Source organism: Carassius auratus, chromosome 15, assembly GCF_003368295.1.
Source record: "Carassius auratus strain Wakin chromosome 15, ASM336829v1, whole genome shotgun sequence".
Taxonomy (NCBI): domain Eukaryota; kingdom Metazoa; phylum Chordata; class Actinopteri; order Cypriniformes; family Cyprinidae; genus Carassius; species Carassius auratus.
This window is the reverse complement of record NC_039257.1, coordinates 8,135,354-8,153,452: the sequence shown is the minus strand read 5'-3', so window position 1 is coordinate 8,153,452 and position 18,099 is coordinate 8,135,354. Positions and strand designations below refer to the sequence as shown.

The following is an 18,099-nucleotide window of genomic DNA, read 5'->3' as shown; positions in this document are numbered from 1 at the left end:
TAGCAGACACTTATAAAAGTGTCTTAAATTGCATTCAAGGTACTACTCTGTCAGTTCTGTTTTCTTATCTTTTTATAGCTGATTGTTCATGTATTAAATATTGTGTTTCTAATTCACTGCCAGTCTCTTTTTGACATGCTTTCTCTTTCTCATTCTCCCTCACAGCCGGACCGTGTTCTTCAGGCTCTAAAGCGTTATATGGCCGCTGAGCAGAAGGACAGACGACACACTCTACGTCATTACCAGCACATTGAGTCTGCTGACCCCCAGAAAGCTGAGCAGATGAAATTCCAGGTTTGAGACACACTCCCAGATCTGCTCTTCCATTCATTCATGTCTACAGATTTAACACTTTACAATAAGATCTGGTTTGTTAGCATTCATTTAAGGTTTTAACATTAGCAACTACTTTGCAATGCATAAACTACTATTAAACAGATATAACATTGGACTTAAAATTTTTTGAAATAAACATGTACTGATAGATTATTATTATTAAATCTTTATTAATTATCATTATCATGATCATTCATTGTATTATTATTAAATAATGATATTCTGTCAGAACATATGTGATTTGTAATATATTATTGTGTGAAGCAGAATTTTGGACCAATAGGATTTCAGTGTGGGCGGAGCTACCTATCGTAGCATGACAGTAATAGAAACCAAAATGTCTTGCTGTTTATGTCTGTCTGTTTAATGCAGATATGAAAAAGATGTCAAATAATGCAAAAAATGAATGAAAAATAATCTCATATCTGCGTTTGAAGGTGTACACACACCTCCATGTGATCGAAGAGAGAATGAACCAGAGCCTGGCTCTGCTCTACAAGGTCCCCGGCCTGGCTGAGAAACTTCACGACGAGATCCGTAAGATGTGTTTTTGTGAATCCTCTGTTGCCTCAAAGTCTGACAGTTCTCCAGATCACTCATTGAATCTACGTGTCTCTGCAGAGGAGTTAGTGAGAACAGAGAGGGGGGACATCAGCGAGCTCATGACCACTTCCTTTTCTGAGACGCGCACCACTGAAGAGCTGCTTCCTGCCGAGAGCGAAGAAGAGCGAGATGACGAGGAGGAAGAAGACAGAGCTTTCCAGAATCGCCCCTACCCACCACGCATCGGTACAATAACCACATCTACAAAACACATGCAATACGAGGAAGGAAATGGAGCTTAACACGAAAAATTCTTGAGCATGTTAACAATCTGAAAGTACTAACCATCCTTCTTCCTTTTCCTTTCATCTCTTAAATTTGTTGTAATGTAGACCCCCAGCCTAATGAAAAGAAAGGTAAATCCTAAAACTGTTCACACTTTCTGTAATATAATTTCAGGTTATAGTTTGTTTATATACTGTTTAATTGAATATACAGTATGTATATGTATATATATATATATGTGTGTGTGTGTGTGTGTGTGTGTGTGTGTGTGTGTGTGTGTGTGTGTGTGTGTGTGTGTGTGTGTGTGTGTGTGTGTGTGTGTGTGTGTGTGTGTGTGTTATATATGTATTTATTTCTAGCTATACATTTATAATTTATAATATATTTATATTTCTGTCTGTCCACAGTTTCATCAGTAGATGAGTATGACTACACCACCTCTGAGAGAGGACCAACTTATGAATACGAGGAGAAGGTTAGGACAAATTATAACAAAAATAAAAAATTAAAAAATAGCACATTTACATTCGCATATACAAGTGCTTGCTTATCGAAGTGACTTAACTTTAAAATGAAATACATGCTTGGTACTTACTGAATGCTGTGTAGCATACACTATTTACTACCTGCTTAGTCCACATACAAAACTGTAGTTATGTTGCAGTGCTGTCACATGACCTTATGTCAGAGAGAGCTGCAAGATTGTGGAGCAAAATCGAATTGTAATATCACTGATACTGATAAAAATGTTGTAATTTTTAAAGCTCCAGGTTAGCTTTGTGTTTTTATAGGGCTGCAGATTTTGTCCAGAAATGTTGTGATTATGTGTTATTATACAATAACACAATTATTACTATTATTATTATTATTATTATTATTAAGTACAGATATTGTAATTGTAATAATAGTAAATAATATTAGTTTATTATTATTATTATTATTATTATTATTATTATTATTGTCATCGTCATCATTAGTTTTATTATTATTAATGCTGATCTGAACAAGACACATGGCCATGGCACTTTTGTAGTGTTGCAGTTTGACCACTGGATGGCACCATCTGGAGTTTAATGAATCCAGATGACATTTCCCCAAGTAAAAAATAAATAAATAAATCAGAATTCAGACTCGTTTTTTTATTTGTATTTTTTATTTTTCTTCTTATTAAATACTTGTAAGTAGCAAGCCTGAGTAGAGTTTAAAATGATTTTCTAATGACATGATTGAGTCAGCTTCCGTGTGTTCCTCAGATCAACACGTCTGTAGAGCTGAAGCAAGTGGTCTACAAGTCTCCAGGAATCCAGAGAGATGAGCTGGTGAGCTTCTAAAGCCCTTCATTTGTCAATTCATTTCTTTTGTCAAATCTAATGTTGAGTTTTCTTCATTTAGCCTTTTACTGTGCCAAATAGTTCTCATTGTACTTTTAAGTTCAGCATGAGCATAGAAGCAAAGCCATGATTTGCACACTTAACTAAAAGTTGCAATATGCTTATTGAGCTCTGAGAGTGACTATCTATTTACTGATAGATACTAAAGGACATGGATAGGACAGATGCATTTAGAGAACATGGACAGGATGCATTTCCATCTTAAGCAAATAAAGCTATATCCCCTCAGGTGCTGATTTGGTTCCTGTATTGTACTGAATGTCAAACTCTGTGCCTCATTGTTTTCCATCACAGCAGCCGGATGTTTTGGAGACGTTTAACCGCGGGGCAATGGTGGGGCTGCTGGTGGTTGCCGTGGCCATCGCAATGGTGATGGTCATCAGCTTGTTGTTAGTCCGTCGTAAGCCGTATGGAACCATCAGTCATGGCATAGTGGAGGTGAGATTCATCTGATCACTGCTGACATCTGTGTGTTTGTATTAGAAGATGCAAGATTAAAAAACATGGTCAAACCCAGACACGAAATGGCTTCTGGCTTATGTTTGTGGTTTTTATAATGCGATAGCCTAGTTAAAATACACCATAACCCATTTAAGCAGTGAATTAATACGAGGAAGTAATTTTTTTATTTAATTATTTTATTTTATTTAGTATTTTTATTTGCTAACATTCACAAACATATTTACAATAACATATTTTTTTAAATTACATTTCCTGCATTTGTATACTGGCTGGCCACACTTGACATCACAATTCTTTAATCTTGTTACATTTTATAAGGTTTTTCTGCTCAAATGTGCCTTTTGATTTGAGATTTGCTCACAGCCAGCATATTATAATGTTTCCTTTCATTAATTTTACCCATTTAATTTCACTTATGCTCCATTCTAAGCGATTCTTTTCCCATCTCCCCGTCTCTTTCCCGGCAGGTCGACCCCATGCTGACCCCCGAGGAGAGACAGCTGAATAAGATGCAGAATCACGGCTATGAAAACCCCACTTACAAATTCTTTGAGCAAATGAACTGAGGAGGGCTGTGCAGTCTCACGGCCATGCCCTCCTCTCTCGCTTCCCGTTTTTTGATTGGGGTTTCCACTGCAACCCCCTCTCCCTCGTACTGTATGTATGTCTATATGACCGATGTTCAAAATGTACAACAAACCCGGCACGCAAATAGGGAGTTTGTAGTAAAATGTTTGCATACTACTCTCTCATCAGGGAGAGACACTAATAAGAGAATCCGCAGAGCACTGAAAGCTCCTTTATCCCCCGGTTTTTGCTTTCATTCATGTGGGTGTGGCCACGCTGAGCATGTCCGGCCATTTAAGAATCTTGGAATAGCGTCACACTTTTTTTTCTGAATGAATTATGTGTTTCAAAAAAGCTGAACATGATCGACCCGAGTGGCTGCTTTTGTCGTTTCTGTTTCAAAGCAGAGTTTATTTCACGGTGAAACTGTGATATGAATGATATATTTTTGAGTTAACCGGAAGATGTTTTGACCCTCTAAGAAGACTTAGTTTTAGATTCAAGCCATTTTAGATTGCTAGATTCATTCTGTTCGACTTCAAATGATCGTGGTTTGTATTCACATATAACTCATCCGTCGGACATTCTGGTAAATTGTTAGTCTCAAATCACAGCGTAAGAAACTGACTCATTGTTTTAAATGTAAAATGAACGTTCATCGAACAATACTACCTGAAAGCTTAGAATATTTTTCTGGTATTGCTTCTTTAAAAGTCAATTCTAAGTAATCTGAAGTCCATATGCGTAAAGAAAAGCATGCAAAAATTTGGTGTATGATGCTATAACGTACTTGTGTTGGTCCTGTTTCTTGCTTTTGATAAAAATGAAAATATCACAGCGCAACAATTACGTGTACATAACTAAAGACATAACTCGAATAGACGTTTCTATCATTAATTTGTATCGACACAATGTGTGGACGTAAAGATGACCTTGTGCTGCTCACACAGAGAACGAAACATTTCCTAACATGGCTGAATGAAAACGGACTGTTGTATAAACCAGCACAAGAAAATGACACAGTAACTCCTGACTGAATGTATCTTCGGTAGACATAGGCTCCATTCACGTTCCTCCTAATACACCGTGGTGTGTAGGTTAGTTAGCTTAGCTAATCGCTCCGTTTTCATACAGTAGTTGATTTAACTGTCGAGGGTTTGTGTTGCGTAACTGAAACTATGGTGTCACCTCTGTAAAGTGGTAAACACCTCTGACTGCCAAGATGTGATTCCAGAACTGGTTTAAGTTTCTGAACACGTGTCACCAAGTCTCGAAAATCAAGTTTGTTTTTTTAATATTAGAGGGTTCTAGAGTTGTCTGTCTAATGCATTTCTGTTCTAGCACATAGAAATTTTAAAACAAATTTTTGGGGGTCTTTCGCCTAGACACAAATAACATAAATGCAACAATTACTGTTAGCCTGTTGTAGAAAGGACACGTCTTGCTCTAAATCTTTTTATTAGTAGAACGGACAGTTTTTTGAGGAGAATATGGCATCATCGTGTGTTTAAATAATAAGTGACATATTAGCAGAAGTGAAACCAAAATGTGGGCCCAGTATGTTTGTGTCCAAAACTACATTTTCTTTATACCAAATCAAACTGTCCTGTGAAACCTATTTATTTTAGGAAAAAAAATATATATACAGATTTCTTTCTGAGTCATGACACACCAAACCAAATGACATGATTGTTTGTATTTGATTGACTTTTTTGTCTTCCTTTGTTCTGCAACATTTTGAACACTGAACTGAAGCCAAACCACAGAAAAAGCTTGTTTAACCTCACAATGGACGGAAGCTTCTCGAGGCATACTAGTTATTTTTAAGGCATCGTTACAGTCATAAATCCGCATTTAGACATCTCCAGGTTAGGCTTGCCTAATGCAACACATTGCACCAGAGCTCATTGCATTTAAAGCAAAACATGAACGGCTTACTGTTGTTTTGATCACTCTGATGTGTATTTATGAATTGTGATGAGTTAAAATTGTGGTTTGATGCCCTATTTTAGGACTCAGAATTAGATTTTGTACCAGCATCAGATAGATTTAGGACAGTCTATTCAATTTCGATCGATTTTAAGTTTATATGTGTCTTCTTTTGGTTAAGTTGACCCTTCCCTCTCTTATCCTGAACCAATAGAAATGTAAACAAAGTTACGGATGTTTTAACTGCTGCATTATTGCCTTTTTCAACGCTGTGTTTTGGATGTAATTATGTGTATTTTTTATTTAAGTCAATATTAATTGGAGTTTGGGTCATTTGGTATATAGATTTGGACTGTAAACACTGAACAGGTCTGTCTCATGCTTGAAAACTAAACTAGTAAACAGAGAGCACAACTGTACCAAGATTGATTCATTTGTGTCCATTCATCGTTACTTCAAAATATTTCCTCGTCTTGCTGAAGAATCAATAAAGTGGAGGTAAAGATGGAAACCCATTTATACATAATATGTTGAATAATGTTCACACCCCAGTTTTCCTGTCAATTTACTAGCATGTATTGATGATACAGCTTGATCATGTTAAACAATTGGTTAAAAGTAAAGTTTGATGAACTTTGAAAATTTGATGAACTGGTGCTTTAAGCTTCTGGAACCAATGCAATTAAATAAGCTGTTGTCGAATCATTCTGAATTTCACCAAAGAAAAGTTCTGGATGTGATTGGAAGGCCCACTAATGTGTTATATATTTAATTGACGTATTGTAAGAGCAAGCGACCTGTGAACTGATGTGGCTTGTTGTATGCGTTTAAAACAACAATAAAATTATAAATGACCCACACAGTTTGATTGTGGCTTTTCCCTTTTGTTACGGTGGTTGTTATTGTGAACAGCATCATCCTGTCAGCAAGCAAGGGGAAGTCGTGGGGAAGTTGTGGCCTAATGGTTTAAGAGTCGGACTCGCAATCGAAGGTTTGTGAGTTCGAGTCTCGGGCCGGCAGGAATTGTGGGTAGGGGGAGTGCATGTACAGTTCTCTGTCCACCTTCAATAACCCCAACTTAGGTGCCCCTAAGCAAGACATCGAACCCGCAATTGCTCCCCGGGCGCCGCAGCATAAATGGCTGCCCACAGCTCCAGGTGTGTGTTCACAGTGTGTGTGTGTGTGTTCACTGCTCTGTGTGTGTGCACTTTGGATGGGTTAAATGCAGAGCACGAATTCTGAGTATGGGTCACCATACTTGGCTGAATGTCATGTCACTTTCACTTAAGTACAAAAGTTTATTTTTGCTGAATGATGGTTCTCTTTTATAGGTTCACTCAACGCTGGGCTGGTATGACACACTGAGAACACCCTCTGGGTGTGCCGATTGTCTGATGCTCATATAGAATTATGAATTAATTAGAATACATTGGCTGATGGTGTGGACACCACTCGACACTCTTACGTCGCAATCCTGCTCCTCAGATTTCTCTGCCTACACAAAGCGGCCATTTTAGCCCTTCTGTTGCAGTTTTTCTTTTTTCCTTTTTATTGAGACTTCTTCATTTGCACTTCGGCGATTCCGATAGTGGAACACTGTTCTCCTTGCGGTAAAGTGCCATGGGGTTTCGTTGCGACCAGCTGCCATGTTCTTGCTTTATTGCGAAGGGCGACCCCCACGATCAGTGTTTGGGTTTTTCAGATGTGCCCGAGGTGGTTAATAGCGCTTCTAATGTGAAATTTGTGAAAACATTTGTCTCAAAATCCCTCTGCAAAATTTGTTTTTTGCCATCGGGCTCCGGATGCCACAGAGGCCCTCTGTGAATCTACGACCTGAGGATCGGATGTGGAGTTTGACACAATGGAGAGTGTGCAATTGGGCCTTGCCCTTTCTCTCCCTCTCTCACTTCAGTGGGGTTCACCTGACTGTAGTATCTTCTCACAAGGGGGTGATTTGTGCGGGAGGTTTGTCATCGTCGACCTGAAGGATGCCTTATTTCATATTAAGGTTGCTTGGTGACACAGGAAGTTCTTCAGGTTTGCCTTTGTGGGAAAGGCTTACCAGTACAAGTTTCTTCCATTTGCCCTAACCTTGACAACAAGGACATTCACAAAGTGCATGGATGCTGCTCTGGCCACATAAATGCTCCAGAGCATCCACATACAATTACCTGGAAGACTGGCTCATTAGCTCATTCAGTGAGTTACCACAGGGATGTTCACCTTCGCCACATTCTGTTTCTCAGCCTCAATTCAATACATTTTAAAATAATTTTTAATAAGAATAAGATTTATTAATTAAATCAGGCATTAGGAATTTAAATTTAGCCATAAAGCAAGCAAGACGTCATGTACATTAAACCATGTATGCAATTATACTGAAAAAACTTTTTTTATTTACTGCCTTATAACAAACCATTAATTTTTGTTAGGAGCAAAATAAATAAAAAATACCTTCCAATTAGCAAATTGTTGGAATTGCAAAAATATTTAAGTTGAACTATTTTTATTGCTTGTGCTTAGTTGAGAAGACATATTAGCTTAAGTCTGCACAAATATATATTAAAAACAATGAATGAATGAATTAATGAATAAATGAATGAATAGTTATTTTTCAAATCCAATCAACATTCAGATGTTTGACTGAACTGATAAAAACAAATCCAGCCAACACTGAGATGATCATTCCGCATGTGCATAAGCCTTATAGTGACTTCGTTGCATCTCCATCTTGTCAAGTTCACGCGTCAGGGATGCGTTTCCAAAAAGCTTCGTAAACCTAAGAAGGCTGATCCTCTATCTGTGTGCCAAATTTCATAACCTTCCTTAAGTGGTTTTATCAGCTGCCATGGACTCCCAGATAACCACTGACCGGCACTTCGGACCTAAACCTAAAAACTAAAACAAACTCTGATCACATGACATTGCATCTTTTTTTATTCTCTCTGACACTGTGCTGCCTCATTTTTCATGCCTTTATCTCTGTCCTTGGTACTGAAACTCGTTGTTACTGACTCACCAGAGGCCAATGAAATTTACATGTGTTGCATATGTTTTTGTACTTGTATATAAACTGACTGAAAGTGACTGAAGTTAATCTTTCATTAATTTGTCATTTAAACTAAAGCCATAGTGCAACGTATTATTATATATTTAGTGTTGTATTAGACTTTCCAAGAAAAGTTCTGTTTGTTGTTGTTGTGTTTAGCCATGTTTAGGTTAAAGTTTCACGCATTTACAAAATTTTGACCAGCAGGTGCCACCCGAATGTGGTGTTTCTGACAATTTTTCATTTTAATAGTATGTTCCTAGTTGTTCAGTTGATTAAGAGCTTCAGAAATATTCCATTCTCCTCTAATTCACCCAGAAGTGTGTCTGAATGAAACAATGAAAGAGGGGTTTTCACATGTTTCTCAATGGTTATGTATATATATATATATATATATATATATATATATATATATATATATATATATATATATATATATATATCTGAATTATGAAGAACTAAACCCATTACTTCATATTGTAGACATACAATGTAAACATGATTCTAATAAAATTAAGCAGTCTAGCATATTATGAATAACAATAATAAAAAATAAAAAAAACATCTTATAAACTGAAGACCAAGCTTTTGTAAAGGCAAATTAGCCTTATCTTACACACACAAGTATAACATACAAAACCAATGCACAGAGTACTTACTTTATCTTTGATTACCAACAAACAAAGACACAAAATGTATTTAAAAAAACAACTAATAAATAAAATGTATCAGTACTGTGTCAGTATGTAAAATGAATAATGGTAGCTTATGGTGTCTTTAAAGAAAGTGTTCGACCAATTTATTGTCCTTTATGTTGTTATCTAAAATGGTGTTAAAGAAACTGATATTAGCATTAAGTTTTACTTTGGCTCAGCTCTCATAACTGACATTATCACAGTGTGACACAATCCCACAACTTTAATCCTTTTCTTTTCAGCATCTCTCTCATGAACAGCTTACCAAGGTTGAATAAAGGATTAGTTAATGTCACGGATATTTACATTTACATTTAATCATTTAGCAGACGCTTTCATCCAAAGCGACTGACAAATGAGAACAATAGAATCAGTCAGACCAACAAAAGAACAACAACAGTATACAAGTGCCATGACAAGTCTCAGTTAGTTTTAGCCAGGTTTTTTTTTTTTTTTTAGAATATGAAAGACAAGAAGAGAAAAGGTAAGTGCTAGTATTAGTTGGTTAAGTGCAGGCAAAACAGATGAGTCTTTTGATGTTTTCTGAAAAAGAGTAAAGACTCCGCTGTTTGAATTGAGATCAGGAGGTAATTCCACCAGTTGGGCACAGTCCAGAAAAAGGTCTGTAAGAGTGACTTTGAACTATAGATATATTATATAGATGTAGATATATTGGAATGCAACTGTTTCAATGCAACTATAGCAGAAACACTTAAAAGGAAAGCAGTTTCTATGATATATTGAAAGAAAATTTCAACACAGCAACAACAGACTACTTCTGATCCAAAAAACTTCATAAAATACAAAGAGAGTATTGAAATCATGATGCTTCTCAAGGAAACAGTCAGAAGACTTAAAGCCTGTTCATGAGGTCAAACAATGGAGAATTCATCATCTTTGCACATAAAACATAAGCTCTGGAGAATGAAGATAAAAACTGTCTCCAGCGATAACAAATCTAAACATTCCTCTGTTTTGAGCTCACGGGAGCTGATGGGATGGACTTCCACCATGTCACAGATCGATCAGCTGCTGGAAATGATATAAAAGCAAGAGAGAGCACCTACAGATACATCAGTGAGATATATCACACACTCATCATGACCTTCACCATCTTCTCCATCACCTGTCTTGCCCTGGTGGCCTCTGCTCTGGGTAAGTGTCTCATTTATTTTGCAAGAATAAAGATGGAAAAATATAGAAAATGCAAAACCTAAATTAAGAGCTTCCTGCCTCATAAATGATGAATTACATTCTGTAATAACAGGTTGTGGAGTCCCTGCGATTAAACCGCAGACGATCGGCAGCAGGATTGTGAACGGACAGAATGCCATCTCTGGTTCTTGGCCCTGGCAGGTCTCTCTCCAGGTAACTGTAAACTGTCTCTTTCTACTCTGTTTCAACCCCATATTTATCTACTTTGCTAGTAAGGTTTATGTTTTCAATGCATTTACCTTTTAAACAGCTCCCCAGTAGATTCCACATCTGCGGAGGATCCTTGATCAATGAGAACTGGGTTCTCACTTCTGCCCAATGCGCTGTCGTGTAAAATTCTTCAATCTGACAAACATCACATACAAAAGTGGTAAATATATACACTGTCTGCTTTCTGTTGGTCATTTATGTATTCATTTTATCTCTATTTCTCTTTATAGTGCTGACTATCATAGTGTCATTCTTGGAGAACATAATCGTGTCTCCAATGCTGAACGCATCCAGGTCAAACCAGTTTCCAAGGTAACATTATTTAATGATTTCAGAGAAGAATAACAAAATTAGTTATTTATCAATAGTGCTTGTGTTAAAATTAAACAGAAAGGAAGGATGCTTGCATCTTAGGTGTTCTTTTATAAAGCGTTCATTGGTAGCCATTTATCTATTGGTTCTCACAAAAAATCTAAATCTGTGCAGGTCATCACCCATCCGCTGTACGACATGGAAACCTTCGACAATGACATTGCTCTGCTGAAACTGTCGTCTCCAGTCACATTCACTCCTCGTATCTCTCCTGTATGCCTGGCCGAATCAAACGCCAGCATCGTGCCTGGAACCCGCTGCTTCACCACTGGCTGGGGTAAAACGGGCACCACATGTAAGTAAGCTGTAAAACAAAAAGAGTATAACAACACATCTGTATACCGTGGAATGCAATGTGTCATGTTCTCTTCCCCTTTTTTTTAGCAAACCCTATGATCCTGCAGCAAACAAGCATACCTATCATAAGTCCTGCTGTCTGCAGGCAGTTGTGGGATCCGAGCACAATCACTGATGCCATGATCTGTGCTGGAGCCTCTGGTTCCTCGTCTTGCCAGGTATATGAAGACAGATCAAGAAGAAACACATCAGCATGTTAATGTTGCTGCTGTTCAATCTTAAATATGTGTTTTCTGCAGGGTGATGCTGGTGGTCCTCTGGTGTGTGAGAGTTCAGGGGTCTGGACACTGGTGGGCTCTGTGTCTTGGGGAAGAAGCACTTGTGACCCCCGTTTCCCTGCAGTTTACACCAACATCTCCAAATTGCACTCTTGGATCAATGAGACAATTTCTTCCAACTAGATCACCAGTCTGAATATTTATCCACCAGAGGAACAAAAAGCTGTTTTTAATTATTCAAATGTAATACAGTTTATCTGTGTTGGTGTGTTTTTCAGTCTATCTATGGCTCTAATGATCTAGTGGTTACTTCATGCTACTGTTTTCTTGTTCCAGCTTTAAAAATATCCAAATAAAATATGAATTAAAAAAATGTAATGAATTAAAGAGTGAAATTAATGATCTGCATAATTACAAATGTCCTCCATCCATGGTGCCAGAACCTGTGATACGTTTCATCAGAAGCTTTTCACTTTTCTTCTTTTGGAATAAGACTAAGATTAAGTCTTTCATTAACCTGTCACTTAAACTATAGCCATAGTGCAAATTATTATTGATTATTCAGAATCGTCTTCAGGATACTACACTAGCATTCATTAAACATCTACCACCAAATTACAGAAAAATCTCATTTAATATGTACTGTGTTTATTAATTTTGCTGATAAATCAACCACATCAGAATCTGACCAAACCATATTGTTTAGAGCTAGATGAGTTGAATTATTTTGATGGTTCGCAGAACTGAGAAACATGTGGTACATATGACAACTGTTTCGAAATGTTTAGAAATTCTGAAAGTTCGGCCTTTAGATGGCAATGATCTGGCAAACACATGAACGACTAAACCAACTTATTCTTCAATACGGAAGTAAGCAGTTCACTTTCATAGGTTCACTCAATTCTGCGATAGCGGCATCACCATAGGAAACATCTTCCGTGTGACAAATTTCTTAATCAAACCAAGGGACATCATACTTGTCTTCTCTGCAGAGCCCTCATGAGGTTAAGCGGAGTGGACCATCTCCTATGGAACCCCCTCATAAGGATTGTGGTTCTAGGTCTTGTCCACCGGAAAGTTCACGATAACGTAAATGGATAGACCTGTGTTTGATGGCCAGGACCTCTCTTTCTCAAGTTCCAAGTAGTAGTTTCTGATTCCCCCGCTCATCCTCGGAGGTTAGGCACTCATTTGGAGAGCTTGGACGAACCGCACAAACATACTTGCCTCTCTCATTGTGGCCTCCCAGGTCTGTTTTTAACTGCCCTTCACATATTGCTCCTCAGTTGGTTCAAGAATGAGTTTTCATGATGAGCACTTCCACAGACACTTTGCACTTTCCAGCCTGCAGTATTGGAGAAAAAGCCCTAGGGTGGTTATGTGTGCATGGGCCGTTTATGATGGCCATCAAAGCCCCGATTTTGGTGTGGTGGGCCAGCCAACCTCCTGTTACGGAGGTTCCCTACACTCACTTGATTCAGGGCCCTATTTGCAGGAGGGTCAGGGGATAACAATGAGCTCATTAAGTGCAGTCTTTCTACATGTGCTTCGTGTTTTTGCAGACGCCAGTGGCTCTCTGCAGTCAGATGATATCTCAACACCTGCAGTTTGGCAGCATCCAAGCATAGGATGGTTAAGGCCCAATCCCAATTCTACCCCTTAGCCCTTCCCCTTTCCCCTACCCCTTCATTTCACGCATTCACATGAAGGGGTATGGGTGTCTCTATTCTATTTTTTAGTGGAGGGGAAGGGGTAAGGGGAAGGGCCAGATAGCCCTTCAAACGAAGATTTTTCGGGACCACACTTCAAACGAAGGGGTATGAATTATCTCGGAAACATGGCTGCTACAGCGAATGGGAATAAATAAAGATTTTAGCGAAAAGTAATCATTTGTTTTATGTTACATTCAATTGTGACTTCAGATTAATGATCATGTTACTCAAAGAAATGTTTGCAAAAAATCGCTAATATTTGCTAACGTCATATCATTACAGACTGCATGATAGTGCCACAGCATATGTCTGATCAGGGCGATAACTGCCGTAGACATTGATGTGGGCTTATCCTCCCTATAATTAGAAATCGCTAAACCATTTTCTCAAATATTGTCTATTCAAGAGAGAGAAAGAGAGAGAGAGAGAGAAATGAAAGTTGTGTGTATTCGCGTCTGTGCGTTTATCTTTTTTAGAGTGAGTGTAAAACAGCGATTGTATTCTCTCGTTGCTGGAAAATAAAATGTAGCAATTCAGTATTTAAACAGTATTTAATAAAAGTTGTGGGGCAGCGTTGACAAGTTTATTTTCTCCTGGATGTGTGAGCTGCGCGATTTCCGATATGTGTCATGTCATATGTGTCAGTAAGCAGCTCATTAATACAGAACAATAATTAAAGGCCCTAATGCATTCCAGTATATGTGTGTATTGTAAGAGCTAGACAACGAATGATGGCGTGTGACATCATGGTAGTGGTGTCCCAATCCTTAGAGGAATATTTTCTCCCTTACCCCTTGACACTCTATTTCAAGGGATAAGGGGAAGGGGTAGGCAGAGGGGTAGGGGAAAGGGAAGTGGTATAAAATAGAATTGGGATTCGGCCTAAGGCCCCGTCCACACGGAGACGCGTTTCTGTGAATACGCACAAATTTTTTATCGGATAGGCGTTTTGTCCACACGGATTCGGCGTTTTCATCAGGTGAAACTGCTATTTTTTTAAACCGGGTCCCAGAGTGGATAAATTTGAAAACACCGTCTTTGCGTTTTCGTCTGGACGGCTAATCCGTATATTTGCTGAAACGATGACATCATCAGCCCACGTCTCCCCCCTAGTCAGACACCTCTACGTCATGTAACAGCAACAAAAACATGAACAAACACTGAACGATTGTCTTTTTATTAACTAACATTAACACTGATTAATAAATTTATTGTTACATGTTCGTTTGTGTACCACGCGCAAGGTTTATGAGCATAGTCCAAGTCTTCTTCTCTGTTTTTAGTGTATCTCTGTGGCAGAATTACAGCGCCACATACTGGTCTGGCATGTATTCTACATTATTATGCGGTTTCGTGTGGACACGGATATTTCTTGAGACAAGGAAAAAAAAGATCGGATTGGGGTATGCTCCGTCTCCGTGTGGAAGGGGCCTAAGTGTCTTGGCAAACAATTGGGCCATGTGCCGACGCTTTCCTGAGATCCTGCAGTGGGTCCTACATACTATTCATTAAGGTAACACCATCCAATTGTGAAAAGGGCCACCTCCTTTCAGCTGGCTTATTTCCATGATGGTGCATTCCTACGAGGCCTAAGTGTTGAGTCAGGGGATTGTGTAAATTATAGAGAAATGGGCTATAGAAGATGTACCCTTCGCTCAGATTTTGATTTTTGTATTTTTTTATTTTATTTTTTTATTTTGTCGTACCTTATTTTGACTAAATCATGTACTAAGATTTAAAATCTGTTTTGTCTCATGTCCGAACCAGAAAGATTGGTTTGTGATTACCGATCTTAAGGATGCCTACCTTCACATCCAGTTCTAGCCCTCTCAGATGTAGTTCTTGGAATTTGTCAGTCTGCTAGCAGGCCCCATTATTTTTTATTAATTCTAGGGCTCCCTGCACAAGATGCTTGTATTCCCTTAAGTGGAAGCTTTTTGCCTTCTGGTGTAGGCAACGCAATCTTGACCCAGTGTATTGCTCTGTAAGCTCGATACTGGAGATTCTTCAGAGTCATTTTTTAAGGGGGTGGCCATAATGCTGAGCATGTGAAGTGTTTCAGTCGGACGTCACCCTCTCACCATAAACCCTTAAGGAATTAATTTCCATGATGAATTGACTGAGATTTCAACACAGCAACAACAAAAACTACTTTTAATCCAAAACACTCTGTAACATCATAACATACAAAGAGAGTTGAAATCATGATGCTTCTCAAGGAAATAGTCAGAAGATTTAAAGCCCGTCATGAGGTCAAACAATAGACAATTCATACTGTTGCTTTTATATGGACAATGCAGATAAAGATTGTCTCCAGCGATGACAGATCTAAACATTCCTCATTTTTGAGCTCACTGGAGCTGATGGGATGGACTTCCATCATGTCACAGATTGATCAGCTGCTGGAAATGATATAAAAGCAAGAGAGACCTACAGATACATCAGTGAGATATATCACACACTCATCATGACCTTCACCATCTTCTCCATCACCTGTCTTGCCCTGGTGGCCTCTGCTCTGGGTAAGTGTCTCATTTATTTAGCAAAAAATAATGATTGACAAATATATAAAATACAAAAAATAAATTAAGAGCTTCCTGCCTCATTCTAATCTCATTGTGTAACATTCTGTAACAACAGGTTGTGGAGTCCCTGAGATTAAACCGCAGACGATCGGCAGCAGGATTGTGAACGGACAGAATGCCATCTCTGGTTCTTGGCCCTGGCAGGTCTCTCTTCAGGTAACTCATTTGTTTTTCAAACACACATTTGTCTGCTTTGTTTAAAGAGTAAATGTCATGTTTTGAATGCTTTTACCTTTTAAACAGCAAGCCAATGGTTTCCACTTCTGTGGAGGATCATTGATCAACCAGAAATGGGTTCTCACTTCTGCCCAATGCGCTGTCAAGTAAGATTTTCTTCAATCTGAAAAAACATCACATACATTAGAGGTTAATACATTTTCTGTCTAGATTATTTCAGCCTTTTATCTATTTGTTTTATTTTTATCTCTCTTTAGGGTCTGCTCTCACCGTGTCATTCTTGGAGAACATAATCGTGGCTCTAATGATGAACCCATCCAGATCCAACTAGTTTCCAAGGTAGCAATGTTTTATGATCTCAGTGGATCAGAGATATTGAAATTGAGAAAAAAAAAAGAGACCAATTGATATTGCTTTTTTTCTGGTCAATATTAATTACATACGGAATACAGACAGAAATCATTTTTAAATGTTGTTTTATCACTTTTTTTTTTAAACATAGTAATAACCAAGTCATAATTACACTACAAAAACATATTAATAATAAATTTTATTAGTAGGTCTATGTCCTGTATTTAAGAAAAGGTGTGATCTAAAAGTAAAAAACTTTTTTCTTTTTTAAAAACATAAAAAAAACAACAACTCATATTTCTCAATTGTGATTGAACAGCCATCATTTAAAAGGTTAAACAGTTGAGCTTTTTAAAAATGTGAACTCAATATTACATTTGAAATGTGTGCAAACTGTTAAAACTATCAATCAGCATGTCTTTTTTTGAGGTATAAAATTTATGCTATTGTGTTCCTTAAAAATGTCAAAAAAAACATTTAACAAATAAAATCAGCACCTTTGTACAAATATGAAATTCTGTACAGGAAAGAAAATATTCAAGACACATTGTAAAAACACACGCTGTAAGTAAATGCTCGCACTGTGAACTGATCATCCATCTTGTATGTATATGCAGGTCATCACTCATCCACTCTACAACAAGACAACCTTCAACAATGACATTGCTCTGCTGAAACTGTCGTCTCCAGTCACATTCACTCCTCGTATCTCTCCTGTATGTCTGCCCGAATCAAACGCCAGGATCGTGCCTGGAACCCGCTGCTTCACCACTGGCTGGGGCCAGACTGCTACTATAAGTCAGTCAGCTTTGAAACAAAAAGAGAATAACATCAAATCTGTTTACTGTGCAATGCAATGTGTCATGATTTCTTCTCTTTTTAGCCAGTCCTCTGATCCTGCAGCAAACAGTCATTCCCATCATAAGTCCGGCTGTGTGCAGGCAGATTTGGGGTCAGAGCACAATCACTGATGCCATGATCTGTGCTGGAGCCTCCGGTTCCTCATCTTGTAAGGTATATGAAGACTGATCAGGAAGAAACACACAAGCATATTAATGTTGCTGCTGTTCTGTCTCAAATGTGTGTTTTCTGCAGGGTGATACTGGTGGCCCTTTGGTGTGTGAACGTTCAGGGGTCTGGACTCTGGTGGGCTCTGTGTCTTGGGAAAGAAACACTTGCGACCCTCGTTTCCCTGCAGTTTACACCAACATCTCCCAACTGCGCTCTTGGATCGACAAGACTATTTCTTCCAAATAGATCATCAGTCTGAATATTTACTTTCTGTCTTTGATTCCCTATTGGTGGTCTTTTTGTTTATGGGTTTGGGTCAGTGAATGATTTTATACTGTTTCCCTGTTTCAACTGTACAGTTAATGAAAATGTTTCAATAAATTACATTGAAAAAAAGCAATGGAGAATGTTGTGTAGTGCAATTGTGTGTTATTAATGATGTAATATCAGACAGGTGATATCATGCATTAAGTCCTCTGCTCAATCTGACTTGTGTTGCAGCCTGGAATTAAACCACACCATGCTTTTCTCGAACCTTTTTTTTTTAATCCATTTCTGTCACTGATGGAGTTTTAGTTCCTTTTTTTATTTTATTTGCAAAACAATGAAAAAAAAAACTAAAATTATTATTGTT

General features: G+C 38.0%; 3 protein-coding genes across 5 annotated transcripts in view; all 3 read left to right on the top strand.

Annotated features, from left to right (window-relative positions):
• Positions 1-6,375, top strand: part of LOC113114942 (amyloid-like protein 1) — a 46,704-nt gene extending 40,329 nt beyond the window's left edge. For 2 of the 3 annotated variants that reach the window (XM_026282066.1, XM_026282065.1), the window contains exons 10-17: positions 166-294; positions 774-873; positions 958-1,125; positions 1,272-1,295; positions 1,572-1,639; positions 2,418-2,483; positions 2,850-2,993; positions 3,485-6,375. In XM_026282066.1, coding sequence (XP_026137851.1) covers positions 166-294; positions 774-873; positions 958-1,125; positions 1,272-1,295; positions 1,572-1,639; positions 2,418-2,483; positions 2,850-2,993; positions 3,485-3,583 — 798 coding nt within the window. In that variant the 3' untranslated portion in view covers positions 3,584-6,375. The remainder of the gene's footprint in view (positions 1-165; positions 295-773; positions 874-957; positions 1,126-1,271; positions 1,296-1,571; positions 1,640-2,417; positions 2,484-2,849; positions 2,994-3,484) is intronic. The other variant, XM_026282067.1, reaches the window with a different exon arrangement.
• Positions 6,376-10,266: 3,891 nt separating this feature from the next.
• Positions 10,267-11,830, top strand: LOC113114943 (chymotrypsin-like protease CTRL-1). The gene is made up of 7 exons (XM_026282069.1): positions 10,267-10,412; positions 10,525-10,625; positions 10,723-10,802; positions 10,913-10,994; positions 11,169-11,349; positions 11,439-11,569; positions 11,651-11,830. The coding sequence occupies exons 1-7, from the start codon at positions 10,358-10,360 to the stop codon at positions 11,810-11,812; spliced, it is 792 nt and encodes a 263-aa protein (XP_026137854.1). The 5' UTR covers positions 10,267-10,357; the 3' UTR covers positions 11,813-11,830.
• Positions 11,831-15,808: 3,978 nt separating this feature from the next.
• LOC113114591 (chymotrypsin-like protease CTRL-1) lies at positions 15,809-17,804 on the top strand. The gene is made up of 7 exons (XM_026281468.1): positions 15,809-15,863; positions 15,982-16,082; positions 16,170-16,249; positions 16,361-16,442; positions 17,072-17,252; positions 17,338-17,468; positions 17,550-17,804. The coding sequence occupies exons 1-7, from the start codon at positions 15,809-15,811 to the stop codon at positions 17,709-17,711; spliced, it is 792 nt and encodes a 263-aa protein (XP_026137253.1). The 3' UTR covers positions 17,712-17,804.
• Positions 17,805-18,099: the final 295 nt, after the last annotated feature.